Here is a 27,870-nt window from a genome sequence, read left to right as displayed (position 1 = left end):
GGCTCTTCCACAGCTCTGTTCCGAGACTCGGTAGCGGGGGTTTCTTTTGAAATGGGATCCCGTGGGCGTGAAACTGCACTATTTGTAACGAGGGGCCCCCCAGGCAACCGCTGCGTTTCAGCCCTGCCGCCGAGCACGGGCTGCCTGGCCAGAGGCCTCCAGTCCGGACTCACGGATGGAATCTGACTTTCGGAAACCCACCCCAGTTCCGTTGGCCGTGAGTGTGTGTGTGTGTGTGTGTGTGTGTGTGTGTGTGTGTGTGTGTGTGTGTGTGTGTGTGTGTATGTGTGTGTCCCCGCGTGTTTGGGGAGGGCGCGGTCACGTGACCGCCAGTCTCTCCAATCTGGGTACCAATTAAGCCGAGTCCGGCCAAGAGGGAAAATCAATGAGCGAAGTGACCACCTTGTCCCGGCCTTACAAAGGACTGCGGAGTCGGAGGCAGAGGAAGGACCAGCCGAGCGCACCCGGGAAAGAGAGGCGAAGAAGCCGCGCGTCCCTGCTCAGCCGCTGGGGGCCGCAGTCACCTTCAACGGAGGGAGTGGGGAGACGCGAACCCGGCTGGCGGCTCCAGCCGCCGCTCCCTCCAGCGCGCAGCCTCCGCTGGCTCTGCCCCCAGCGCTGCAGCCCGCGACCTGGGACCGCGCGGACGTGGCCTTCCCCGAGCTCTGGCGGCGCTCGGCTCTCACCCTCCCGGCTGCAGCCTCCAGCGAGGCACCCCCTCGGCGCGCCCGCCGCGCCCCTCCCCGGGCCCGCCCCTCCGTCCCCAGGGCGCGCGCAGTCACTGCCGGTGCGCCCCGCCAGCCTGCGCGCCCGCCCGGGCAGGCGACGATGGGGAGGCCGAGCCCGGCCCTCTGCCGCCGGCTCCCCGGCCCACCCTTCTCACTGCCCCCAAGCCCGTGACGCGGCGGCGCCGGCCCAGACACAAAGCCCGAGGCTGGGGGGGTCGCCCGGGGGCTGAGGCCACGTCCTGGGGTCGCCGCGAGCCCCGGCGCCATGCGAGCCTGTGCCAGCTGCCCGATGCCCCGGAGGAGCCCGCGCGCCCGCCGGGGCCGCCTTGCGCCCTCGGGGTCGCGCAGGTGAGAGCGGACCCTGACCTGGGGGCAGAGCTGCAGCCGACCCAGCCCCGGTGAGCAGCCTCGGCACGGAACCGGCTGCCCGGGAGGCGGGGACCAGTGGGTTCCGAAGGCTTCCCGAGGCGCGGCATCCGAGGCCGTGCGGACCAACGGCTTGAGAGCAGCGGGAGACCCGCGGGGCGGCACTGACCCTGCTCCGGGGCAGTCTCGGAGGTAACTTCGGAGAGCCGGGCTGGGCGAGGGGCGGGAGCGCACGCGTGCGTGTGTGCCAGTGCGCGGTGCGGGCGCTGGTGCCCGCGGGCTGGGTGGGAATCCACCCAAGTCCCCTCGGCTTAGGAGCACTGCGGGCCGCCGGGCCCTCTCCGCTGCGCTCTGGGTGGCGGTGGGCAAGCTGTGTGTGTGGGGGGGGAGCTGGGCTTGGCCAAACCTGGTGGAGAGATCAGGGATTCCGGAAGGGAAATACCGGAAAAGGACCATGCAGTTTGGGGCAAGTTTTCATGGGCGAAAATTCACTTTTAGAAACCGGTATCTTGAGGGTTAAGTGTATCAGCTATGTGTGTAAAAGGCCCGACATCTCAGAGGCGCAGAGTAAGGTGGACAGCTGGACAAACCCCCGGCTGGACCGCCAGTGCATCCAGCTCTGAAACTGAGATTTCCATGCTCGTTGGTGTGGGATGGGAGGAGATGCGGGGTTCAACTTTACCCTCCACAAAACAGAGGCCTGGCCTGGGCCGCCAGGTATGCACTCACACGCGGTCTGGCTCGGGCACCCCGCTTGCCCGCCACCCTCCCCGGGGCTGCCGAATCAGCCAGAGCCATCACTTGCCTGCTGTCCAGGATGCCAGGGCTTCCGGTGGCATCTGAGTAGCTTCCCTGTGACAGTGCTCAGCCCGGCCGGGAGTCCACACGGGGGACGGTGGCTGTGGTGCTTGTGCTAACACTCTTCTCCAGGGGACCAACTGCTGGTTGGCGAAGACGGACGGGGGTCTCCGCTGTAATCAGGTTTGTCTCAAAGGCTTCACACCGTTTCTCTGGAGCATGGGCTCTGTCGTTGGGAGGTGGCAGAGTCCATGCTGCCGCCCTCATGGCTGTGACTGGGAGCTTTACTGCTGGGCTGGGCTGTGATTTCGTGCATGCCATGGAGAGCAGCCAGGGGGAGTCTGGCAGCAGCGCGTGTGGCGGCTATGCACCCCTTTCTCCGAGAGCAGACAAGCTGCCGCCACCACCCCCTCTCCCGGATGGAGACGGTGGGTCAGTGCCCCTTCTTCCTTCCCACTGCTGTGACCACCAGCATCCACGGAGCCTGCAAACTGCTGTGGTCACACGGTGCTCCCACTGAGCCTGGCAGCAGTATTTGGGGCGCTGCTGAAAGAAAAGAAAGGGGGTCAGGGAGAATGGGCTGCCTGGGCCCTCAGGACAGCCTACAACCCCTTTGGATGGGCTTTCTTCTTGTTTACCAGATGAAGGTGTAGCAGGAACAGGAGTGCATTTTACAGAAAAAGCAAATTTAGAGATTTTCTTCAGTTGCTGGAGCCTGGAGGGAAAAACCTTAAATGTCTGGTAAATACAGTCTGATTTTTATTGTGTCGGAGAGATGTGGATAGATCTGGGGCCATGTGACAATAAATGTCAGTTGCTAGGGAAAGAATACATCAGTTTATTTGCATTTCTGATGAGTTTGGTGAGTAAGTGTCAGGGGCACTTAATACTTGGAAGACAGACAAAGGTTTCTTTGTCGGTGGGGGGGGGGGTCCGTTTTGAATTTTACATATACAATGCCATTTTCCCCTGGCCAATGCTTGGTGCAAAATTGACTTTCCAGCTTCTAAAAGCCTTTGTATTTATTAACTCTTTGATACTCCCTCTGAAACACCCATGCTCCTGTGAGGTTAAGACATCTGTCTGCCTCTATCCACGGCACACAGAACTGGTCTGGGGATTTTCTCCCTCAGGAGTCCTGAAATCAGCTCTATCTTGAATCTGGACCAACAGGAAGCAGAGAGCAGTGTTGCAGTGATGGCTTTGTGCCTGCTGGGCAAGGGTCTGAGGACCAGGACAAAGATGGGTTGGCCCAGTTCACTGCTCCAGCCACATGCCGACATGTATCCTCAAGCTGGCTGGGACAAGGTCCCAGGTTCCTCTGTGAGAATATTGCTCAAGCCCACTCATTAGCTTTTCCCACTGACGTGTGGATTGTAATTTTTGGAGCTGACCTGCAGGCTTGGTGTAAATGAAAGAAAAAAAGGAAAAGAAAGAGTGGTATGGAGTTCAGAGACAGGCAGAGGCAGTTGGGGGCCAGCCTCAGGCATGCTTCTAACTCATTACATGATCTTGGTAAGTTAACAGCTGTTCTGCACATTTATTTTCACCTGTATAAAATGAGAAAGCATCAGGACAGATGATTAATTTTTTCTCCCTTCTCTCTCTTTTAAGAGTTGAACCCCTTAAATTAAATCTTATATGAAAGTTAAGTATATGGAACAGGTTAGAGGGAGAGGTGCGGCAGCCTGTTCACCCCAATGTGATTTCTGAAGCCCCCTTTTGGAACCACTAATGGCTCCCCGGAACACAGTTTGAGAATCACTGGAAGCCTTCTCTATAGAATATGGCATATTCCTTCTGTGTCTGAAGTGAAATAGTACTGTGGCTACCTAGTTCTGTGTTACAATGTGTCTCGTACCTGGTTCTGTGTTACAATGTGCCATGTACCATTCACTTGCATCTGATCCACCTTGGTGGCTAGCTAAACCCCTGCACTGTGAGCTTCCAGAGGACCACGACCTTTTCAGCCCCAAATCTCCCAAATCTCGCGCAGTGCCTGGCTCATAAGCAGGTGCTTAGTAAATGCTTGCTGAGTGGATGAGGAAATGAGGAGGGGGAAAAGTTATTCTGACTGAAGATGAGTGGATCCACTACAGGTTGAATCTGAGGAGGGCAGGGACTTTGGTTTATTTGTTGCTCTTGCCAGTGCTCAGAACACTGCCTGGCATGGGCAGATCTTGGCTCACTGTAAGGAAACCTTTCAACTGGTTAAAGTTGTTAACTAGGGACTGCGCTGCTCTAAGACGTCACAAGTGACATATGTGTGGTGGTTATTCACCGTTTGTGAAGGTTCTGTGTCTCCTTCTGGGCACGTGCAGGGTTGCATTTCCCTTGTCACTGGAAGGCAGGTGTGGCTGTGTGCCTTGCGTGGCTAGAGGAATGTGCCTGGGAGCTCCAAAGTTAGCGGGTGCCTCACCGTGCTCTCCCTTTCCTCTGCTCCAGGGGCGTCCAAGCCCCAGACAGTGGCTGCACCCTCAGCCTGGTAAGGTGCTGTGGAGCAGGGCCCCAGCTGACTCACACTGGACATGTAGCAATAAAAAGAAATACACCAGTGGTGTTTCAAGTCACTGGAATCTGGGAGCTGCTTGTTGCTGCAGCATAACACAGTCTGTCCTGACCGAGGCAATGTGTAAAAGACCGAGAATAACGCTGGCTTTGGATCAGAGCCTGTCCAGGCAGCAGTGCCACGTGGGAAGGCCAGGGGTTGCTCAGACAGGGTTTCATGGGGATCGGGACCCAGGTGGGGTTGCCACACTGAGGCACATGGTTGTCACTTTTGCTGGTTGGAGAGCTCATTTGGTAGTGTACCCAGGCCAGGCTTTTTAGAGAAGGGCCCATGATAACCAAGAGCCTGATATATAAGCTATAAAATGCTGGTTTAATAGTTTAGTGGGAAGAAAGTGAATCTGATAAATGTGTTCACTGATCATAGAGAAATGCCCATTAGAAGCCAGGTAATAAAAAGAAACTGCTCGGTGAGCTTGGACTTAAAGCTAGGACAGTTAGTGGGATGAGCTGCAGGCCAGTGTCCCATGGCTGTGACTTACTGACGTACCCTTCTTCACCTGCTCAGTGGACTACATACTTATGCACATACATCATTTAATACCATCCCTAGAGCGTGATTTGTTGAAAACAATTACTGTATGATTTTTTTCGGGTACTCTGAGCCTCTTCCATGCCCTCAGCCAATGTGAGCTTTCACGACAACTGTTTTGCTGTGAGAACAGCAGACTGCAAAAGCTCTCAGCCGACGAGCCGTCGGCCGCCATCTCTACCTTGAGCAGCTTCCTCAGTGTGCGTGCCATCGGCATCCATTCTTCCTGCCATTCCCTTCTCCTCCTGGTGAGCAGCTTGACGTCCAGTGGCTGATGTGCCATGCCCACCACACTGAGCCTCTGTGATGGCACTGGGGTTTGGAGGAAGAAAAGTTTTATGCAGGATGCCCAACATGCAAGTTTTATGGTTACTCAGGAGACTTAAGTAAACACAGCTGAGAAAAGAAACCAAAAAAGGTCGACAGACCAATGGGGACTGGTGGATCCGGTGGGTACCAGGGCTTTAGAACATCGGCAAAGCCCGCAGGACCAGCACACAGTTGTGAGAAGGCCGACCAAGGGAAGCAAAGAACGGGGCCTGTTTGCAGAGTCAAGCTGAAGAAAATGGGGAGTTGTTTGTCAGTGTGGGGGTGAGTGGGGGTGTGGACGTGCCGTGGGCTCTTCCTTTGTGTCCCCGTTGCCATGGGAACACTTTTTGCTGTGTTATGTCGGACTTTTTGCTGGTCTGCCTCTCCCACTACCCTGTGGGCCCCTGGAGGAATGGGACAGTGACACCATCGTTTGTCCTGGTGACTAGCACAGTGTCTGGCACAGGTTGGGCAGTTCAATAAAAGCTGTCAAGCGAAGGAGGGAATGAATGATGCCCTGGATGATTCAGGCTCGGGGACATGGGGAGGAGGGCTGCCGCAGGAAGGAAACAAATTGAATGATTCAGTCCCCACAGCCTTGGTCTGAGTCAACGGCACGGTGTGACCATGAGAAGACCCTTAGCTGAAAGGCGGCATCTAGTATGAGGGCAGGACTTCTGTTCTTTTCTGCCCTTGAGTACAAGGAACCTCAGCTCGACAAGCACAAGAGCCACTGGGAATTATTTAAAGAAGAACCGTGGATCACCAGCACCAAGGTGTGTGTGGTCCAGAATTCCCAAGCAGCTGTCAGCATATCAGCCATACTGGAGCCTCGTGGGGGTCTTGATGAATTAGAGTCCAGGCCTGAGCTTCTGTCTGTCCCATGTTTGATAAGTGCTGCTGTGAGCTACTGAGAAAGGGGACATTCTGAGCCAGCAGTGTCCCCATCAACAGGAAGGACCGGGGCCACTGCTGGGGACCAGAGTGGATGCTTGCAGATCTGGGATGGAGAACCATCTTCAAATCCTGGAAGAGCTGCCCCTTACAAAGGGATTCAAGTTCTGTGTGTCCCAGGCCAGGGCTAGCCCTGTGGGCTGGAAGAATAGCTTCCTGGGAATGTGGAAAGTGTGACTGTTCTCTGTGTGGGGCCATCATGCCCAGCCAGCATAGGTCAGGGCTGCTGTGAGCTCTGAGAATATGGAGAGGGATGTGACAGTGTGGCCTTCCACGTTTCTGGGACTCTAGGGTGTATTTCAGAAGGATAGTACAGGACGGTCTTAGTCGCATCACCAGTTACCATTATCCTGACTGCCAGTCAATGGAGGGTCTCCCTGATCGCTGGACAAACCAGGTCTTATGGTATCAGTTAGTGCAAAACATTTGCCCTCCAAGAAGGACCGCAGGCCTTCCAGCTGCATCTACCTAAATACGAGAATGGACAGGAGGAGACTTCCTCCTGTATATGTTACCTTGTTACCGTACTTGGCAAAAGGGACTTTGCAGGTGGGATTAAGGATACTGAGCCGGGGAGTTATGCTGGATTATCTGTGGGCCCAGTGGAATCACAAGAGTCTATGCAATGGGCAGAGGAGGCAGACAAGTTAGAGAGGGAGGTGTGGGCACTGGAGCAAAGGCAGGAGTGATGTAAATGCTGGGCCAGCAGCCTCCGGGAACTGGGAAATGCCAGGAAACGGATTCTCCCCTACAGTCTCTGGAAGGAAAGCCACTCAGCTAACACACTGACATTAACCCAGTAAAACCCACAGAGGTCTGGACTCCTGACCTCTAGAACTCCAAGGCTGTACATCTGTGTTGTTTTCAGCCAACGTGTGTGTGGAAATTTGTTACAGCAGCAGCAGCAGAAAACGAATACAACACAGCCTCTGGAATGGCCAGTATTTGCCACCTCAGTGTAGGGAGGCAACAGAACTTGACAGAAGCAGAGGCATGACTGCATCTGGCTTCTTCTGGGGCCAGGGGATGCCCTGGAGAATCTGATCAGATCTTCACCTCGGTCAGTGTTTCTTGAATCCTAGAACCCTAACTTTCTCAAGGGTTTCCAGGGACCCCAGTTTGGGAAACACAACAAGGACAGTTCAACACTGAGTTCAACGCTGTCCCAAAAGCACACGAGGCACTGAGATTACAGAGTCATACCCCGTTAGAAGGTGGCCACCCATAGGATCTAGAATATGCATTTAGATTTTTCACTGAAAAGAAAACAAAATGTAGAAAAATGGCTTCCCTCTGAGAATATGTGGAAGAAGCGTCAGAAGGCCTTTCTTAAAGGACAAATGAACCAAAGGATTCTTATGCTGTTAGGGGACACTGGGCCTTCCCTGGCCAAAATAAAATAAAATAATAAAATAAAAACGTATCCGTACCTCTCCATTCCCGCTGCCGTCATCTGGTCTGGGGCCTCAGCTCTTCCTGGGAGGTCACAGGTCAGCAGGCAGGCAGACCTTCAGGTGGAGAGAGGGCAAGTCAGCGAGCTCTGACCTCCCATTATTATTACTTCACTCTCCAATGGAACATGAGCCATGCCTCAGCATTAGGCAGCTCTTTTTAGAGACATTTTGATAAAGTAATCATTCTGGAGCTAAATATTATACCAGAGATAATACACTAAGAAGTAGTATTTCTTTGCATTTTTTTTTAAATTTTTTTATTTTTTATTGGGGAACTGGGGGGATGGCAACAGTGCTGGGGAATTGGGGGAAGGGGAACAGACAAGTTGCTGTCGTTTTGTTCCTCAGTCTAGTTGTGGAGGACGTTGCTTCACTGGCCCAAGTTCGCACCATCATTGTGCTCTTCCTGGGCGAGGCACATCAGTCACCGGCTTCTGGACGGCCGCTCACTGCGGCTGCTGGCCGCTCACGCTGGCTGCTCACGCTGGCTGCTCACGCTGGCTGCTGGCTACACACGGTAGCCCATGGCAACCCACTGCCACAGGGGCTGCAGCCTACGCCGTCGCCAGCGACTCACAGCAGTCCAGCTCCAGGTTGAGCTGTTGTTCAGCATCTTAGCTGTAGAGGGCAGTGTCACTGGCCCTCATATGTGGGATCCGAACCGGGGCCCTCTGGCATCCCAAGCCAGCTCTTAACCATCACGCCACTTGGCCGGCCCTCTTTGCATATTTTATAAAGTGCCTTGATAGCCAAGCACACGTGCCAGTCAGGCTTCTGTCTCAGGGCCTTTGCACGTGCTGTTCCCTCTGCCCGGGACACCCGCCTTCATCCCCAAGGAGGGAAGGTAGGCACATGGTTTGCTTCCCTAACTATCTGGGAACCTCATTCAAATGTCATCTTTCCCATGAGGACGTCTCTGGCCATCTTATTTAAAATGGCACTCCCATTTTGGCCCTGTACTTTCTACCCTCTACTTTTCTCCATAGCACTTTCTGACGTCTAATATACTCTACATTTTACTTGTTTGTCTTGCTTATCCTCTGACTCCCCACCTAGAATATGTTTGCTTTTTATTCTGCTGTATTTCCACTAGCTAAAACAGCACAATGCCTGTTACAAATCAAGTATTTTTGAATGAATAAATGGGTCATTTTACCCTGTTAGTAATTGCCGAAGTGAAGAATTGATATCTTCCTTTTCTAGATGAGAAAGCCAAACATCAGAGATGCTAACTGACTTCCCCAAGTTTCCATTGCTGGCATTTGCCTGCCAATCCTCTCCTGTTTATTTTTTACTAGAAAATCACAAATTCAGAACATTTAAGTAACACAGACTTGAAAGGAGGAGAAAAGCATCCAGGGACAATTATTAACATTACGGTATACAGACAATTTGATATATTACAATATACCATTTAGTAGCATGCTTTTTCACCTAAGATTATGACATTAAAGATCAAACATGTCAATAAATATATTTCTGCAACATGATTTATTAATGCTGCACAGTATTTCATCATCTTGATGTACTACAGTTTATATAAGTACTTGGGTGCAAAGGGTATTGCTGACTTTTTTCTTATTATAAGCAACGTTGAAGAGGACATATTTGTAGTACTTTTTCTTTACACACATCTGATTATTTCATTTAGATAAATACTTAGAAGTGTGGATATGTTTTATTTTAAAAATATGCGTATTTTGAGGCCAGCTGAATGGCGCAATGGTTAAGAACTGGCTTGGGATGCCAGAGGGCCCGGTTCAGGTCCCACATGAGGGCCAGTGACACTGCCCTCTACAGCTAAGATGCTGAACAACAGCTCAACCTGGAGCTGGGCTGCTGTGAGTCGCCGGCGATGGCGTAGGCTGCAGCCCCTGTGGCAGTGGGTTGCCATGGGCTACTGTGTGTAGCCAGCAGCCAGCGTGAGCAGCCAGCAGCCACTGTGAGCGGCCGTCCAGAAGCCGGCGACTGATCTGCCTCGCCCGGGAAGAGCGCAATGATGGTGCCAACTTGGGCCAGTGAAGCAACATCCTCCACAACTAGACTGAAGAACAAAACAACAGCAACTTGTCTGTTCCCCTTCCCCCAATTCCCCAGCACTGTTCCCATCCCCCCAATACCCCAATTAAAAAAAAATGTGTATTTTAAGTTTTACTGCGGCCTACTTCCTATAATAGTTGCATGAATTTGCATGTCTCCAACAATACATGTGGACATGTGCTGCGCGCGCGCACACACACACACACACACACACACACACACACACACACACACGTTCTACGGCAGGCTCACTCTGACCCTGGAGGCTGCGGGCTGAAATCTCTCCCTTGCTCTTTTGAGCCTGGGCTTGGCTTTAACCAGACTTGCCTTCAGGCCACGCTTCTCTCTCTGAGCAGAATTTCTCTAGCCTCATTTTCCTCGATTCTCTGGAATACACTGAAGAGTGGTAGTGCCTTCTTCTCTAGGCTGCTGTCCACATTTCATGTAAAGCCCAGCGCATAGTAGGTGGTCAGGCTACGGCGGTCCTTCCCCATTCCTCCCCTGGCAGGATACTGGCCTGGTGTGTAGTCGACTTGGGCTCCTATTCAACACCGGACCCCGGCGCCTCACATCACGTCTCTGGACTGTCCAGTCGCTTCTCCTCTCAGTCCTGCCTCCTCATCTGTGAAGGGAGCACCCTCCCCACACCACAGAGCTGGTTGTGTGGTCAGCGAGGTGCTGGCCGGTGCTGCGCTCTGCGGGCTGGGCGCCCTCACCCTGTTACAGAGCCTAGAAATCCACCGTCTCACCAAGCCCCCTCGCCCGATCCCTCCATGGCTCTCACTAGCATGTTGTTGTAGAAAACCTACACGGAGCTCCTCTGCGGTGACTAGCCGTCGTGTGCACACATCCACACATGCCACGCGTATAACTATCTGTGCCCCCGTTTGCACAGGGGGGCATGGGCCCACAGCTGGCCATGCAGAAACCCCCAATTTCAGCTTTCAGAAAAAAATGACTCAGGTTTAGCATATCGCTGCGTTTCCTTTACCCACTTCGGGACTGGGTTTTCCAAATTCTTGTCTGAGTTGGGATTAACAGCTGTCCAGCTGTGCACAGTAGACTAAGAAGCTGAGAAAGGCCCTCAGGGCAGAGGCTGCAGGTCCAGTCTGATCCTCACTTGAGCTTGGGTTGTCACCGGCCAGCCAGCAGCAGCAAACGTGGCAGAGGCCTCATGCCCGTGAGAGCATCTGTGAAAGTGCTTCGTGTCACTGAAGCCATAAAGTACCGTGTGCCTGAGCTGAAGCTGCTCTTCCTTCGACGACACTCACTCCACAGCCTCCGCTCTGGTTTCTGTGCCGTTTATTCACTGGGAGGGCAAGGGTGACAGATGTCCCCGCCTCTAACGAACCAGAACACCCTGGCACAGGGTGCTGTTACCAGATGGCACGATGGCTGGGCCGGGCCGGGCCAGGCACTGCAGGAGAAGTGTGTTCCCGGTGACTTGCACTGGGCGGGAACAGAACCTCTCAGGGCTTCACTGTCTTTTCTACATCAGAAGATGCAAACCATGGTGTCTGCGTGTTTCTGCAGGTTTCTGGGAGAGTGCATGCCAGTGTGTACAGCAGCCCGTCGCGACACTGCCCTCAGCACGCAGAGAGCCACTGCCGGCAACAGCTGGCACTGAACCCAGAGAGGAGACACTGGTGCCCTGCATGGTCTGAGTAAAGTCTGAAATCTATGCATCCACCGTCCCTATGCCTCCACTAAGCAGGGCATGACTGGGGACGCTAACCACATGTGATTGGATGTTTCCTTATAAATCTCAGGACCTGGGTCCATGCTTACCAATAATGAGCTTTGCTTTCTCTTATGAAATTCTGTTAAACTTTTGGTTTGATGTTTTTAATTTTTCCATCCAAGATTTGCTAACATAGCTTTGTCTTCCATTCAAAGTAAGGCTTACTATCGTTTGGTGATTACAAAGTAGGAATTGTAGGAATTTTAGAAGAGATGGGAAATCATAAAGAAAAAATAAAAATTACCTATAAAAAGTAAGAATGGTGGTTGAATGGGAACCTTCTAGGGCAGCGGTTCTCAACCTGTGGGTCGCGACCCCTTTGGGGGTCAAACAACCCTTTCACAGGGGTCGCCTAAGACCATTGGAAAACAAAAAGATATTTACATTACGATTCATAACAGTAACAAAATTACAGTTATAGAGTAGCAACGAAAATAATTTTATGGTTGGGGGGGGTCACCACAACATGAGGAACTGTATTAAGGGGTCGTGGCATTAGGAAGGTTGAGAACTGCTGTTCTAGGGGATGGGAACAGTCTAGGTCTTTATAATGGTTTTGGTTACTACACATTTGTCAAAACTTTAGCAAATGCACATGTAAGGTCTGTGTACTTCACCGTATATGAATCTTCTATTAAAAGAAAAACTGTAAACAATTATTGAAGTAGGGTTAATGATATGCATGATGAAATGTGTAGGGGGAAGTGTACATATGTCTACAATTGACTTTGAGGTGCATTAAAAAAAGATGGTTGATGGAGAATCAATGGATCGATCTGTGATAAAGCGAAAAGAGGATAATGTTAATGGCAGAATCCAGGGGTGGGTATATGAGTGCTCACTATCAAATTCTTTCAACTTTGCTCAATGTTTGAAAATTTACATAATATACTATTGAGGGACGGATTACTAATGCAGTAAAAAAAATCCATATTTATAATCCACATGTAAGCAGCATTCACATTTTAGTGTACTTTATTTTCTTTCATTTCCATGTCCAAGAATATATAATTTTATATAATTAAGATCTTACGACATGTGCAAATTTGTTTTCATATCTTCTCACTCAATATTGCATCACAGTTTTCCTTTGTCATAAAATGTCTTCACTGTGTAGTTGTTAAATTAAGGAATCATCTACATACAGTAAAAATCATACGCTGTAGCATACAGTTCCGTGAGTTTTGGCAAATGCATCGAGTTAGGTAATGACCACCCCAATGAAACTTCCATCATCCCTGAAAATCTCTCTGTGCCCCATCGTAGCCAGCCCCTCGCCTCACATCCAGCCCTGGCAACCACGGATCTGATTTCCAGAACGCCACTAAAATGGAATCGTGTAGCCTTTTGCCTCAGGCTTCTTTTACTTAAGCACAACACACAATAAAAATGTCCCTTTTTATTGATGAGTAGTGTTCTGTTGTGGAGAGGCACATTAATGTAATTTTAATGTTTGTAAGAAGTCATGTATATCATAACATGCTTCATTTATGCATTCCACCATTAGAGAAATACTTCAGATGTTTCATTTTTTTCACTATCATCATAATGAACATCTCCCTGTAGAAATTGCTGTCGCTGATCATTTATTTAAGGTAGAATCCTAGGAAAGGAATTACAATGTCGTATGTTATATATACTTTTTAAAGGTCTTAATACATTTTAAAGGATTCAAAAGTCTTTCCTTGCATTTCTTTATGTGGTTCACAAGCTTGACCTAAAACTCCACTGATGTTTATAATCCTCTTCGCCCCACTTTTTTGGTGCTGTCTCTGTAGAACTGACTCGGAGCTTCAGTGCAGTCAACGAGCCCTTGCAGCCCTACACCATGGAGGCCGGTCAGGACAGCTCCCTCTTCCTGGTGAAGATTTTGGAGGAGCTGGACAGCAAGCAGAACGCGGTCTCCTACCAGGACCTGTGCAAATCTCTGTGCACCCGCTTCGACCTCTCGCAGCTCGCCAAGCTGAGAAGCGTTCTCTTCTACACGGCTTGCCTGGATCCCAACTTCCCAGCCACGTTGTTCAAGGACAAGATGAAGTGCACGGTGAATAACCAGCAGTCAAAGAAAATCATGGTGGCCGCAGACATTGTGACAATATTCAACCTGATCCAAATGAACGGCGGCGCCGCCAAGGAGAAGCTGCCCCCTAGCCGGCAGAAGGCACGAAAGAAGGAGGCGTCCTTCGAATCGTGCAGGTCAGATGCGGAGTCCTGCAACGCGGCCGAGTGTGAGCCCCTCAACTGTGAGCTGGGCGAGCGGCCCTTCGGCCGGGGCTACCCCACTCGGCAGTCGTCCAAGTGCCGGAAGCTGGACTGCAAGGACTGCCCACAGTTCGTGCCCGCCTCCGAGCCCAACTTTCTGCTGGGCGTCAGCAAAGAGGCGAAAGCCCGAGCTGCCTCCCTGGACAGGCTGCAGGCCCTGGCCCCATACTCGGTCGCCAGCCCCCAGCCCTGCGAGATGCAGAGGACCTACTTCCCCATGAACATCGAGAACGAGTCCATCTCGGACCAGGACTCGCTGCCCATCACCCAGGGCATCAAGGACACGTTCATTTCCAATGACGAGCCCTTCATGGTCCAGTCCTGTGTCCAGAAGAGGACCATCTTCAAAGAGGACTTTCACAACCTGATGACCGTGTCCCCCAGTTTGGTCGGCCCCGCTACCAAGGCAGAGGGGCAGCACGGGGAGCCCCAGAGCCGGAAGGAGCCCCAAAAGCCACCATTTTTCAATCACAGCTTTGAAATGCCCTACAACAGCCAGTACCTGAGTCCTGTGTACTCCCCCATCCCTGACAAGAGGCGGGCAAAGCACGAAAGCTTAGATGACCTTCAAGCCTCCACCTATTTTGGACCCACTCCCATGATGGGGACCCAGGAGGCCAGGCGCTGTTCAGGGAGGCCTGGCAAGCAGACCCCCTGGCCAGCCAAAAGCTGGAGCCTAAACACGGAAGAAGTCCCTGACTTTGAACGGTCCTTTTTCAGCAGGAACCCTTCCGAGGAGAAGCTACGCTATCCAAATCCCAGCAGCCACACACCCGCCTTCCCAGCCCCGGACCGGCACCCTGCCTACCTCACGCCAAAGGACCAAGAGCCAATGCTCCCCGTCGGCTACGCAGCAAAACCCAACGGGCTCAAAGCTAAAGAGATCTCTTCCCCTGCTGATCTTGAGAAGCACGAACCCATTAAGAAGTTCAAAGACAAGGGCATCGGCTGCAGCAGTGGGCAGCTCAGCTCCGACACCAGCAGCGTCGGCACCCAGACCGAGCAGCACGCGCTGGAGCCCAAGAAATGCACAGACCTGTCTGGCTCGGGACAGGGCAAGTACGCGGACAGGCACGCCGCCAAGCAGTCGGATGACGACTCGGAGATTGTCAGCGATGACATCAGTGACATTTTCCGATTCCTTGATGACATGAGTATCAGCGGCTCGACGGGAGTGATACAGTCGTCCTGCTATAACAGCACAGGGTCCTTGTCTCAGATCCACAAGTCGGACTGCGACAGCTCTCCGGAGCACAACATAACCAAAATTGCCAACGGGCTCCCCAGCAGCAAGGGAGAAAAGGGCAGCCGGCCTGAAACCAGCCACCGCTCGGAGGAGGAGCTGAAGACCAGTGTGTGCAAACTGGTGCTCAGGATCGGTGAGATCGAACGGAAGCTCGAGTCACTGTCGGGCGTCCGCGAGGAAATCTCCCAGGTGTTGGGCAAACTCAACAAATTGGACCAGAAAATGCAGCAGCCCGAGAAGGCAAGTGTGCAGATGGACCTGAATTCCCTGACCAGCGAGGCCCCGTCAGATGACAGCGCCTCTCCCCGGATGTTCCGCGCACACTGTGGCTCCCGCGGGCCTGTGCTGGACAGCAGCGCCCACTGGTGCTGCTCTGATGCCAGCGGGAGCAACAGCGAAAGCCTTCGAGTCAAGGCCTTAAAGAAAAGCCTCTTCACCAGGCCGTCCTCCAGGTCGCTGACAGAGGAGAACAGCGCCACCGAGTCAAAGATAGCCAGCATCTCCAACTCGCCCAGGGACTGGCGCACCATCACGTACACAGGCCGCGCGGGTCTCAGCGAGGAGGAGGCCAAGGACAGAGGCCCTGGGGACAGCAAGGAGTGGCATCGGAAGTCAAAAGAGGTAATAATGTGCGCTTAAGCTCGTGTGACTGCGCAGTGCGGTGCTGCTCCAAGCCGCCCACGTCCCGGTGAAGGAGAGGGCGGCCTCCTGGAGACCAGGCCGCACAGGCAGGCGGGCTGCCTGGCACTGGGAGGGGCGCATGTCATGGTGCTGCCAGCGGGGTAGGTGACAGGTGGTGGGGGACCGGGGTGGTGACAGCGCGGGCATGCGTCTTCCTGTCCTGACTGAGACAGCAGGGAGCAGGCAGGGAACAGGTGGCAACGGCTGAGAGGCGTGCGGGTTCCCGTGTCCCGTGCATGGACGCGCTGCCTGCATGGAGTTCCTTTCCAGCAGTTATGTTCCTATAAGATCAATCGATGATGAGTGAGCAAGTGTGGTCAATAAGAAAATTACCGTTCCACCACCCAAGGACAGCGACTCCTAAGGTGGCGTCTTCCTTTGCTTTGCAGTTTCTCTCCCCCACCCACGGTCGGATGTTCTGCTCTCTTCAGCGAGCTTGAGCGTTTTGCATCGTGGTAGCCGATGTTCCCCCGTGGGTTCTGGAGCGAGTGCACACACATACACCCAGTTCTTTCTCATCTCGTCCCCCGCAGTGAGGAGCACTGTTGGGGGCACGTGTGGCTGCGCATTCTCACTGGGTGGCGGGGGAACCCTTTCTGGCCAAAGTGGTACAATTTCACTTTGCTGCTCGTCTCACTCCCTTCCGGAGCCTGAAGGTCAGGGGACTGACTGGGGCCTACCGAGGCTCAGAGGACCCGGCTCTCAGAGAGGAGGAGGGAAGTGGTGTGGGCTGCAGACACGCATGCCAGAGAAGGAGGCTGGGTTCCCCCAACAGGGCCAGGAAGGAAAAGCTTGGAAACTAGGCTCTAAGGAAGTTTTCAGGGTCCAAAGTGGGGGAAAAGAGTAAGTTTTTTTTTTTAAAGATTTTTTTTTTAATTGGGGAATTGGGGGAAGGGGAACAGACAAGCTGCTGTCCTTTTGTTCTTCAGTCTAGTTGTGGAGGATGTTGCTTCACTGGCCCAAGTTGGCACCATCATTGCGCTCTTCCCGGGCGAGGCAGATCAGTCGCCGGCTTCTGGACGGCCGCTCACTGCGGCTGCTGGCCGCTCACGCTGGCTGCTGGCTACACACGGTAGCCCATGGCAACCCACTGCAGCAGGGGCTGCAGCCTACACCGTCGCCGGCAACTCACGGCAGCCCAGCTCCAGGTTGAGCTGTTGTTCAGCATCTTAGCTGTAAAGGGCAGTGTCACTGGCCCTCATATGTGGGATGCGAACCGGGGCCCTCTGGTGTCCCAAGCCAGCTCTTAACCAACGCGCCACTCGGCCGGCCCAAGAGTAAGTTTTAAGAGTGATTTTTTTGTTTCTGACCCCAAAGAAACCTCTGTGTGTGTGCTGGCCACAGCTCTGTCCTTCTGTAGCCACTTAAAACGTGCTGTTGAGAGGAAGCAGAGGGCAGTACACGAGAGGAGGGGTGTCCTCTCCTCTCATTATCATTGTCCCTGAGCTGTTAACTCTGCCAGGTTTCTGGTGCCTCAGGCACTAGCGAGCATTGAAAAGTGACCATTTAGAAGATGTGAATGGTCAGGCACGTCTACAGAAATATCAAGTTAAACTGAAGTAGCCATGTCTCCAATCTGTAAACGGCAAAGCCTTGTGAAACCAGCAGAAACAGCCAGAAGCTGAAGAAAGGGTCACTTGCAGTGCCGAGCCCAAAGTTGCGACTGCTTGACCTGAGTCATCTTCACCTGTTACCTCTGTGACCCCATGTCTCCCTCCTGGTGGGGACACGGCTCTCGCCCCCTCTGGGCTGAGGCTCCGTGGTAGTGCCCAGCCCTGCCCACCCTCTGAGCTTCGGTCCCACATCCCAAACTGCTCACGGCCAGCTGCCCCCGTCCCCCACAACCTACGTGTCAACAGGTCCCAACCAGGCTTCCCTGTTCCTGCAAAGCCAGTGCCCCTCTCCCCGTCCTGGGGTCACCGTTCCAGCAATCCCCAAGCTGAAGAGGCCTCTCTGATCTTTGGCCTCTCACACGCAGTTTAACACCAGACCCTGTGGATTGGTCTTCTGTTTCTTACATTTCTGCCTCCCTTTCCTTTAAATCCGTACCCCCGCACCCCTCCCTGCCAATGCGGTCCAGGCCCTCACACATCCCACCTGGGACCTGGGGCACATTTATAACTGGTCTCTCCATGTATCCCCCTACCTCCCAGCCCCCACCCCCAGACCCCCCACGGTCCTACAGCTGCACTCTGGGTGTGCGGTGCCTCCTGTTCCAGACAATTCCTTGGCCCCTGTTTGCTTCAGCAAAACGTTTCAAGCCCCTCAGCCAGGCCTTTGAAGCCCAGGGAACATCCCGTCCCGTAAGCAAGATGGCTCTTGTTCTCCCGGACGGGGCTGCTCAGCCCCGATGGGACCCGTCTGCCTCAGGCTCTCCAGGTTCATTCACTCACTCAGTCAGTACTAGTGGCCAGCTTTTTCTCTTGGGATTCGCCCATCAAGATGTGAGAACAGGTTCCAACCCTGGCTCTGCCTCTTACTGGCTGTGTGACACTGGGTCAGTCCCCTATCGTCTCCATCATGGGGATAATAATCGTTACGACCTGGAACCCTGTCGTGAGGGTGAACGGAGACAATGCACGTGCAGCTCCGAGCACAGCGGTGGACACGCAGTCAGCCCTGACGCACTGTAACAGGCGGTGGTGGCTGCGTCGCCCTTACTGAAGCATCCCCCGCCCCTGGCTCTGTGTGGCCCGCATGTCAGGGCGGCTCTGTGAGCGCAGGGTCACGGTGACAAGCACGCTCGATAAAATCGGCGAAGCCTCTTAGAACATATTTGGCTTTGATGAGTTTGGAAATAAGAGGCAACCTCGTTTTCTTGTCTGGGTTTGGCAGAGCCCACCCTGCTCCCTGGGCCCCAGTGTCAGCAGTCTGGGTGGTTTGGAAGCCCTAACTGTGCCATATCTGGGCAAGGAAGGGCCCACAGGTGCTGGTGGGTGGGCCTGTGCTGCCGTCCCAGCCCAAGTGTGGGACACACACACACACACAACTCTCACACAAATCCTCACTCATTTCCTCCCCTTACTTATCCACACTCACCTGCACTGCTTCCTGTCTGCCCCTTCTCTTTCCGTCGCTCACACATGCAACTCTTTCTGCTGTTTCACATACACGACTTCTTATCATTGTACGAGTTATCAATCCCTCTGACAAACACCGGTGGGAGCCGCCTACTTTGTGGAGCGATTTTGCTGGAGAGGGCAGTGAAAAGGCGAGCACCTTCCTACCTCCATACTGTAGTCCCGACTGTTCCCTGATCTCGAAGGCCATGCAGACGTCTCTGGAAATCACGACAGGCTCCCAACATGCACTTTCCGGCTTGGCTTCTTCCTCCCAGAGAAGCAGCATGGTTCCAGCGCGCTCCTGGGGGGGAAAGGCCTGTGTTTCACTCCTCGGAACCAGGTAGGGGCAGGAATGGTTAAGCAAAGATTCTCGGGAGCCAGAGGGAGAGGCTTAAATCCCGGCTCCACCCCTTGGCAGCTGTGCGCCCTGGGGGAAGTCACTGAGTCTCTCTGGGCCCCACTTCCTTACCTGTGCAAGGAGGCTGGGGATGGCAGTGATGACATGAGGGATAGCTACCATCATCGCTTCCTGGCACAGACACGCTGTTCCTAGACAATGTCCCCAATACAGGTACACTTTCTATTCGTTTGTGAATCACGGCTCTTTGCTCCCTGAGTGTCCACGGGAACCAGGGCTATGGAGCCGGCGGCCGGCCACCCAGTGGCACGCGAGACCCCTTGGCATCTGGGCCGCCTTCCTGTGCTTCTCTGTGCCCTTGCAGGCGGACAGGCAGTACGACGTGCCCCCGCACCACCGACCGCCCAAGCAGCCCAAAGACGGCTTCCTGGTGGAGCAGGTGTTCAGCCCGCACCCCTACCCCGCCTCCCTCAAGGCCCACCTGAAGAACAACCCTCTGTACACGGACATGCGGCTGACCGAGCTGGCCGAGGTGAAGCGCGGCCAGCCCTCTTGGACCATCGAGGAGTACGCCCGGAACGCGGGCGACAAGGGCAAGCTGACCGCCCTGGACCTGCAGGTGAGCCTCTGGCGGTCCCGGGGTGGGGGTGGGGAGCCTGGCCGCACTGGCAAAGGCAGGAGGGACCACACTGGCCGAGAGCAGCCTGTGCCTTCTGGCCCACCATCTGAACGTTATAAATCAGGGCAGTGAGTTAACAAGGGGGTGCTACTTTGTCACTTGCTTGTTAATGTTTAGTGGTGGCCGAGCCCCAGTGGTCTGTCGACCTGGGCCACCCGGTTTGCTAACGATGCGTTTAAGACTCCGTACCGAGTGCAGGTTCTCATTCTGCTCACAAGACCCGAGCCAAACGGCTCCATGAAATACACGCTGATTTCTCCTCCCACATGTAGCACGAGGCATAAGCACTTTGTGGGAGCCCAGCTATGGATTATGCTTCCATGCGGAGCAGTCCCAGGTAAGAGCCCCCCCCAGCTCTGCGGGTCAGCTGTGCCTGGAGGGCGTGCTGTCTGCTCACCACAGGCAGGGCTGGGCTGTGGGCACACCTGCATTTCGGTGGCAGCTCCACCTGGTTCCGTGTCTCTCTGTGTCTCTGGGTCACCACCGGGGTACAGGTCCCACCTGCGGGCTTAGCTTTGGGGGCGGTGAGACCACAGTCCCAAGGGGCCAGAATGACCACATCACTTACAGGGCAGTTGGAGAAATGCCAGTGGGTTGCTGTGGTCCCTGAAATGCCTCGCTCTAAAGCAAGGAGGGCTGCAGGGTGGGGGTGAGTGGGGCGTGGGGGTGGGAGGGGTGCCGTGTGCTGCAGAGGAAGCTTGGGCTCTAACCCAGGGTGCCGTGGCTGTGTCACCTGGAACAGGCCCCTTCACCTGCCTGAGCTTCAGTCCCCTCACCTGCTACATGGGCAGAATAATATCTACCTTGCAGAGTCATGGTGAGCACTGGAAGTGATGGAGTCAAACTGCTGGCATTTAGGGGCCGATTAAGTGACGCAGAGATCAGCCAGCTCAGCAGTTTCACAGTGGGGTCATTGATGGTCATCTCCTGTTGACAAACGAGGACGTGGAGGTCCCGAGAAGCTCAGTAACTTGCCCCAGGTCAGACAAGTCCAAGTTCATCCCGGGCCACCCACAACCCGCACCTCCACCATCTCATTTTTCTTTTGATGCGCGTGTCGTGGAGCTTCGGGCCCCCAAAATGACTCCACTGACATTTGTTTATATTGGGCCCCACATGACAGCAGTTATGGGCAGGGGCAGCTGTGGCAGCAGACACTCCTCGCGCCTTCCCTCCTGCACGTTATGTCCCCGTGTGTGCTGCACGTCACTTTGTCCCTTCAGGCCACTTCCTGTCCTGTCATCGTCCTGCTGTCATGGATTGGATTCTCCTGCAGGTGGGTCCCTGTGCAGCTTTGTCATGGTGTCCCATGGTGTCCCACCAAGCTCCCTGGGCGCTAGGATCCACGAGCAACAGGCGGGTCAGAAAGGACCTGGAGGTGTGCATGGCTCGAGTGGCGGAGTAATCAGAATTTCGCCAGCGTCAGGATGACCTGGAAAGGGGCAGGCTGACTGAATGCGTCACAGACAGAAACACTGTTTTAAAGTTCAGGGGAAGGAGGGTGGGAGGTTTGGCTCCTACAGATGCAAGCGGTTGTTATAAACATAAAGACAAGATTATAGAGAGTAAAAGTTGATCTTCAGATTACAGAGCTTAAGGTGACGTCACTTGAAATTCAAGGGAAGGTGTGGCCAGTGGTACAGAATGTGGGGAGACAGCGGCCCTGCCGCCTTGGGCTGTTAGCGGGGCAGCTTCCAGGGCTCCAGGAAGGCGGGGAGGCGCCACCCCATCTGTTTCCAGAGACTCGGGTGCTGTCTTAGGGCGGCTGCAGCGTCTGCGCCCCCACCCCCCGCCCCTCGATGTCCAGGTGAGAACTGGACCCCGAGTGGCGCCCCCCTGCGGGCATAGGCCGAGGTGCAGGCCATGTCATTTCCAATGTGGGGAGCGGAGTCCTGCCGCGCATGCTCGCCCAGGTCCCCTGAAACCTCCGTTACGGCTCTGGTACTGGGTGTCATTAGAGCTTGCAGTTATTGGAAAACCTAATTAAACATATTTTATTTCACAGGCTGAATCCCAGCCTATAAAGTGTGTACAACTGCGAAGGAAGCCAATTTCCTTCTGTCTGAGCTGGAGGAACAAGAGAAGTCTGATGTTTGGCTTACATGCCCGTTTCCCTCTGGGGCCAGCTGGGGAAGGGAAGTGGTTGTACCCACCTCCATGGCCACAGCCTGGCTTCCAGGTGCCAGGCGGACAGGGCTGCGGGTCCAGCCCTCCCCCTGAACCCCGCCTTTGTGGCCGTGCCGCCCACACCACCTTGGGTCCACCTCTCCCTTCTAAAGTGTCCATGCAATTGCCCAGGGGGTCAGACAATGCCTAGTGCCCATGGATGGCAGAGCCTTGGGGGCAGGGCTGTGGCTCTGACAGCAGAGCTGGGCTGTATGCAGGGTGGTCAGGGAGATGGGGCTCTGCGGACCCAACAGGGTGCTGTGGTAGGGGTTTCCTGCGAAAGCCGAAGGGTCGGACAGAGCGCCCTCCACTCCCTCGAAGGACATTCCATTATAAGGGTGTCCTGTTTCTCAGGAGGAGCATCCTGGGAGGCCAGCGCTGCCTTCCACCCTTCCGGATAACATGAAAACTGGACAACAGTCGTTAAACATTGTGCCTCAGTGAGGAAGGAGGCGTGGGAGAATTTCGGCGAGCCCTGAGTCCCATTCTCTTTCCATTATGCAGTTTGTATGGAATATACTAGAACGGGGGTGGCAAACTCTTGGTGTCAAGGGCCACACAGTAAACACTTCAGGCCTTGGGGACTTGCAGTCTGGGTCACAGCTGCTCTGCCACTGTCACACAAAAGCAGCTAGAGCCAATGCATAAATGGCTAGGTGTGCCTGGGTTCTGATAAATGCCATTTTTGGACACCGAGATTTGACTTTCATATGATTTTCACATATCACAAAATATGCTTTGTTTTTTTCCCAACCAGTTAGAAATGTAAACGTCACTCTTAGCCCATGGGCCGTACAGACGGTAGTGGGCAGGTTTGGCCCACGCTGTGATCCCTGACCCCTGTCCTAGGAGACCATTACAACAGGAACAATAAGGGAACCAAAGCATTCAGGGCAGGGGGTCAGCGTCCCGGCAGGAAGCAGAGGGCTTACTCGGCAGGTTACGGAGGGGAGCTTGGGTGGTTGTGAGGGCAGGGTTCAGAGCACGTGAAGTCCCACGAGAGGCGGCTGCTGACCTTGGATCTGAAGGTCAAGGGAAGGAGGCTGTTTCTAGGACCCTCTGAGACCCACAGCTCTGGGTGCCTGATGGGAACTGAGCCTCTTCCCTGAACTGAGCTGCAGCCCATAGGGGAGCAGGGGCCCTGGAGTAAACACCCCAACCCCACTGAGTGAACCCACCTGGGAGCCTCGTGATGCCTCCGTGTGGGCCAGTCTCTTGGGGGCGCAGAGCAGGCGGAAATGAGCAGAGAACGGATCTGAAAGACAGGCAGAGAATGGCCGGCGTGGGTTAGAACCCTCAATATTCAACCAGGAACATGGTGTGTGTGTGTGTGTGTGTGTGTGTGTGTGTGTGGTTTTTAACATGTCTGTGTTTATAAGCATTAAACAATCCAAGAAGATCTTCGAAATGGATATTTTGTGTGTGTTTCAAAGATTTAGGTGACCTCCCCTGGAACGGCCACGTGCTGTTGCTTTTATGTGACACATCTAATTAAATGCTGGCCATAAACTGAGAACACTGCCTTTCTTTATGGAAATAGATTATAACCATCCGTGGGGAATGGGATTCATGGGCCAGGCAGGTTAAACACAGTATTTCTCCTGCAGGCAGTTCATTAATCCTGGGGAGCCCGGGAGACAGGTTTTGTGGGGGCCTGCCTCTGGGGGGCGTGGGGACGGTCGACCACACAGCTGTAGACCTTGGCTTTGAGCTGTGGCTGGACCTGCTCAGCCAGGTGTTTGGAATGGAAATATTTTACGTTTTGTTTGAGCTGCTTCTCTGGGAGGCGCCTTTTAATTTTCGGTAGATGCTTTTCTGAGACACTGGGGACGGAACCAGAGCAATGCGACAGCCCTGCTCCGTTCAGACAGCTTCGCTCTTAGGGACCATCTGTGGAAAGTGCTTGGCAGTGACTTATGCTTCTCCCGCAGTGGGGCCAGCCCGTTCTTGGTCGTGTGCCCTTGCGTTTCAGACTCGTGTGTCTCGGCCCTGTCTTGCGTGCTCAGAGACAGAAGACCTTGGGTTACAATATCATGGCATCTGTAGTGAGGGATGGACGAGCAGGTGCGACCTGTACTGTGTGGGAGCCTGAATCCTCTGCAGCCCATCTCAGGCAGGGCTGGTGGGCAGGGCTGTGCACGGGTCATCTCTAACTGCCCACTGCGGACTGCCCTTACGTGCTTCACGCATGACGATGCTCAGAATGTCTTTGGCCTGGCATTTCTAACATCTCCTTTTCACTTTTAGACACAAGAGTCTTTAAATCCAAACAACTTAGAATACTGGATGGAAGACATTTATACTCCCGGCTACGACTCACTGCTGAAACGTAAAGAAGCCGAGTTCAGAAGAGCCAAGGTCTGCAAGATAGCGGCTCTGATCGCTGCTGCCGCCTGCACCGTCATCCTGGTTATCGTCGTGCCCATCTGCACAATGAAATCGTGAGCCATGGACGCTACGCGCGTGCAGCTTGGGACGGCCGGTGTCCTCCCCGGTAGCTTAGAATCGTGCGGCCGTGTGGCGACCGTTTGTTGAAACAGAGATGAAACTCTGGGGGCGTTTCTGCAAATGCTGAAGGTGGTCTTCAGAAAGCAGGCATTCCAGCGAGAAACCTATGCACCTGTGAGCGCTGACTTCATGGCACTCGGATGCACGTTGAGAAGTGCAACAGCTTTTCCTGCCAAGAGAATGGGACGATCAAGCAGCGATACAAATCGGATTCCAAGCAAAAAAAAAAAAAAAGAGGAAGGAATATCAATCACATCCTTTATATTTTGATGAAGTTTCCTGGTGGGGAATATATTAAACAGAAGACATTTAATACACGCCTTTTGGGGAGAAGTTAAGGGAGCTAGATAGCAGGACGAGACGAGAAAGGGTGCGTTCTGTTTTCCCGATGTTCTTAAACCATTGCAGGTGAAGTAAGAGGGCAGATGTTACTTGTCTGCTGACTTGGATCAAGGGCTACTGGCTTTCCGCTCTTGGCCTTCTGTCATTACAGTCGTCGCTGCAGATCTTCATGGAAACAATTTGGACCTTCTTCCTTGTACCCAGGGTTGGGAGGAGCAGAACTGCTGAAATCAGCCATGGATGAAGCATGCTCTCTCTGACAACAGGCCAAGGCATCCAGGCCAGGAGACCTTCCGTCCCCACCCCAAGGGTGACAGAGCTGCTTGCTAACAACGCAAGGTCAATATTTCAAAATCACGGCTACCCCAAAGGGTCCCCCATTCCTGCTTTGGTGTGGCTCCTTTCCTGACCTTCCCTCCCCTGGTGGAAACAGATAACTGTGCTTCTCGCTCGAGAGCTGGAGTTCGGAACTTGACCTTGTGCCTTGAGGAGCAGACACGATGGCTACGCTTGGACACTCGGACTGGAAACCATGGTTGCCGTGCACCACTCATGGTGGCCATTTCCGGTGGCTTTCACGAGATTTTGAAAGCTGGTCAGGAACATGATAAAGCACCGAGGTGTTCTCAACCACCCCAGCGCCCTCCAGAGTTCTGAATAGGCATCAGCAGTGCAAAAAAATAGACTCCATTTAACCGTTTATCTATTTATAGGTCTATCTCAACGACTAATTTGGGTTTATCGTCTTCTCTGTTTAAACAACCTGACAGCAAGGTTGCAACAGTGTACAGGAAGCCATTGTAATTTCATCCGAGTTTGTTCTCCACCTGTTGAATGGTGCTTTGACATAACTGGGCCGAATGAATCCTTTTCAGCGTTTGATTCTAATGTCACGTTACAGGCGAAAGAAAACCGATGAACAGAAACTACCTACCTTGATTCTTCTGAGAACAAGGTGGGATATAAATAAATGTGGGTAGTAAGAACAATCACTCTGGATGATATAATGAATTCCTGAAAGAGGTTTGGGAAGTTTCTCAGATTTTAAAGCAATAGGAGCCCAGCATCCATCCCCAAAACATCCAAATAACGCTTAGCTGACTGTGTCTAATTCATTATTCTTCACCATAAAGGGTAGTCTGAACATTTCATGCTGATAACACTAAGAGACGGATGTTTCATCTGTAGTGAGCCTTTATTTGTAGAGGTCTTCATAATATCAACTTCATTCCCAAGTTTATGTGTGGATTTTCAACTAGGTGACTGAAACTTACGCCTTAGTATGGAAAACTGAGAATTTATCATTGAAAATGGAAAAAAATATACATATATTCCTGTCTATTGTAAGAATTTTTGTCTTTTGGTGCTCAGTTTTGGGTTGGGCACATTAGATAAGGTTGTTTTATTTATTTATTTTTTCCCCCCCACTCCACAGGGGTTACTAGATAACCACGCTTGGGAGCTGGGAGCTGCCATCCCAGCCCTCCCCCTGGCCAACATGGCCCTATAACACACTGTCCCCACCGTCCCCCCTTTGCCACAGACTAAGCCCCGAGAGCACTGGAGACAGGTAGTTTCCAAGCTCTTACCCTGTGATTTGCAGAGAGGTGGAGACACACTCGCCCAGGATAAGAAAAATCTTGTCAAATCCCAACTGGACACCTCGTTTGCTAGGTAGGACCATGGGGATAGACCAAACCACTATTGCCACTGCCCTTGGGTGACTATTCCTAATGGGCCCCGTCTGGGCCACGTGCCTAGCTACCTAGGCAGGGCGTGACTATGAGCCCTACCCCACGACCCTGTAGAGTTGTTTCCACCGCTCTCACAGCTGGGGAGGTAATCAGAGAAATGTAGTTTTGCTCTAGCTTTTAAATCAGCTCACCTTTGCCACATACCGGAAATGTCCAGACCTGGTAATACTACTGGAGACCAGATAATGACGGCCCAAAGGCAAGGCGGTTTCCTCTGGAAAGGGGTTTCCTCGGCCTGATGGCTCTGAGTCTGGTGTCAAGTTATGGGCCTTTGTCATGGCTGAAGTGGATGGGTGCTTGGGGTCTCGGGGTCTGGAGAAGGTGAAGTTCACGGTTGGGCTCTGTCTCTCCATTGACCCCCAAGCTCGTTATGACCTTCTTTCCCTGGACCCCAGACTCACTCTAGAGCAGCGGTTCTCAACCTGTGGGTCACGACCCCTTTGGGGGTCGAACGACCCTTTCACAGGGGTCGCCTAAGACCATCGGAAAACAAAAAGATATTTACATGACGATTCATAACAGTAGCAAAGTGACAGTTATAGAGTAGCAACGAAAATAATTTCATGGTTGGGGGTCACCGCAACATGAGGAACTGTATCAAGGGGTCGCGGCATTAGGTAGGTTGAGAACCGCTGCTCTAGAGCCTTGTGCCTCTATTTGCAGACTGGGGGCAGGGCCAGAGTGTGGCTGGGAATGAGACATCTGCCCTTTCCTCTAAGATTCGCCTCTCATCTCCTGCTGCTGTGAGCTCCCTGCAGTGACACAGGGACTGACTGGTCTGTCATCGGTACTGGGTGCCACCTTCCACCACTCTCTTAGGCATTTTCACATAAAGTGTAATTTCTTGTGCCTGAGCCTAAAATCACTACACTCTCAAAATTCACCTCATTTCTCTTGCATTTTAAAAATGAACACTCGGATGTTATTATTTAAGGGATTATTTTGAAATCAAATACCCTTAGCCAAGGATTAGATTCAGAATCATTGCATCCTCTCTTCTAGTCTGAATTTGCTTTGAACTCAGCCTTGCAGAAAAGCAAAAATATTTCCCAGCTCATGGTTTTCTGATATTTTACACAAAGTAGCCCCGTTCTTTAAACTGCAAATACAGTTAGGCAAATCACACGTATATCACCCATGACTAGCTGTCCACAAATTGCTAGTATTTTAGGGCATGCGGCTACGTGCCTGCTATCTGCAAGGCTAGTTGAATAGATGAGCTAAAATCCACTATTCTGAATGTGCCATGAGTTCTTATCCAAGAGTATTGGAATCTTGGCAGTGCTGTTTTGTTTACAGTTTATCAATACAAGAGCCATGGC

The 27,870-nt window shown here is 53.0% G+C and overlaps 2 protein-coding genes across 6 annotated transcripts; one reads left to right on the top strand and one right to left on the bottom strand.

The window, feature by feature from the left end:
* Positions 1-558: 558 nt before the first annotated feature.
* On the top strand, positions 559-27,017 carry MINAR1 (membrane integral NOTCH2 associated receptor 1). 2 transcript variants are annotated; one of them, XM_019640184.1, is made up of 5 exons: positions 559-1,286; positions 11,283-11,407; positions 13,269-15,619; positions 19,464-19,718; positions 24,192-27,017. In XM_019640184.1, exons 3-5 carry the CDS (start codon positions 13,319-13,321, stop codon positions 24,387-24,389), a joined length of 2,754 nt encoding a protein of 917 aa, XP_019495729.1. In that variant the 5' UTR covers positions 559-1,286; positions 11,283-11,407; positions 13,269-13,318; the 3' UTR covers positions 24,390-27,017. The 2 variants fall into 2 exon arrangements, with proteins under 2 accessions (XP_019495729.1, XP_019495728.1); XM_019640183.1 differs by lacking the exon at positions 11,283-11,407.
* LOC109381485 (uncharacterized) lies at positions 1,373-23,483 on the bottom strand. 4 transcript variants are annotated; one of them, XM_019640185.1, is made up of 6 exons: positions 23,123-23,483; positions 20,582-20,705; positions 18,907-19,042; positions 7,686-7,763; positions 5,174-5,304; positions 1,373-2,435 (listed from the first exon to the last, which is right to left on the bottom strand). In XM_019640185.1, the coding sequence occupies exons 1-6, from the start codon at positions 23,324-23,326 to the stop codon at positions 2,326-2,328; spliced, it is 783 nt and encodes a 260-aa protein (XP_019495730.1). In that variant the 5' UTR covers positions 23,327-23,483; the 3' UTR covers positions 1,373-2,325. The 4 variants fall into 4 exon arrangements, with proteins under 4 accessions (XP_019495730.1, XP_019495733.1, XP_019495732.1 ...); XM_019640187.1 differs by lacking the exon at positions 5,174-5,304 and having other exon boundaries at positions 2,362-2,435; XM_019640186.1 differs by lacking the exon at positions 5,174-5,304 and having other exon boundaries at positions 2,367-2,438.
* Positions 27,018-27,870: the final 853 nt, after the last annotated feature.

The sequence above is a fragment of the Hipposideros armiger genome, unplaced genomic scaffold, assembly GCF_001890085.2.
Source record: "Hipposideros armiger isolate ML-2016 unplaced genomic scaffold, ASM189008v1 scaffold_48, whole genome shotgun sequence".
Lineage (NCBI taxonomy): Eukaryota > Metazoa > Chordata > Mammalia > Chiroptera > Hipposideridae > Hipposideros > Hipposideros armiger.
Note: the sequence above shows the minus strand (reverse complement) of the source record. Positions and strands in the feature narration are given on the sequence as shown.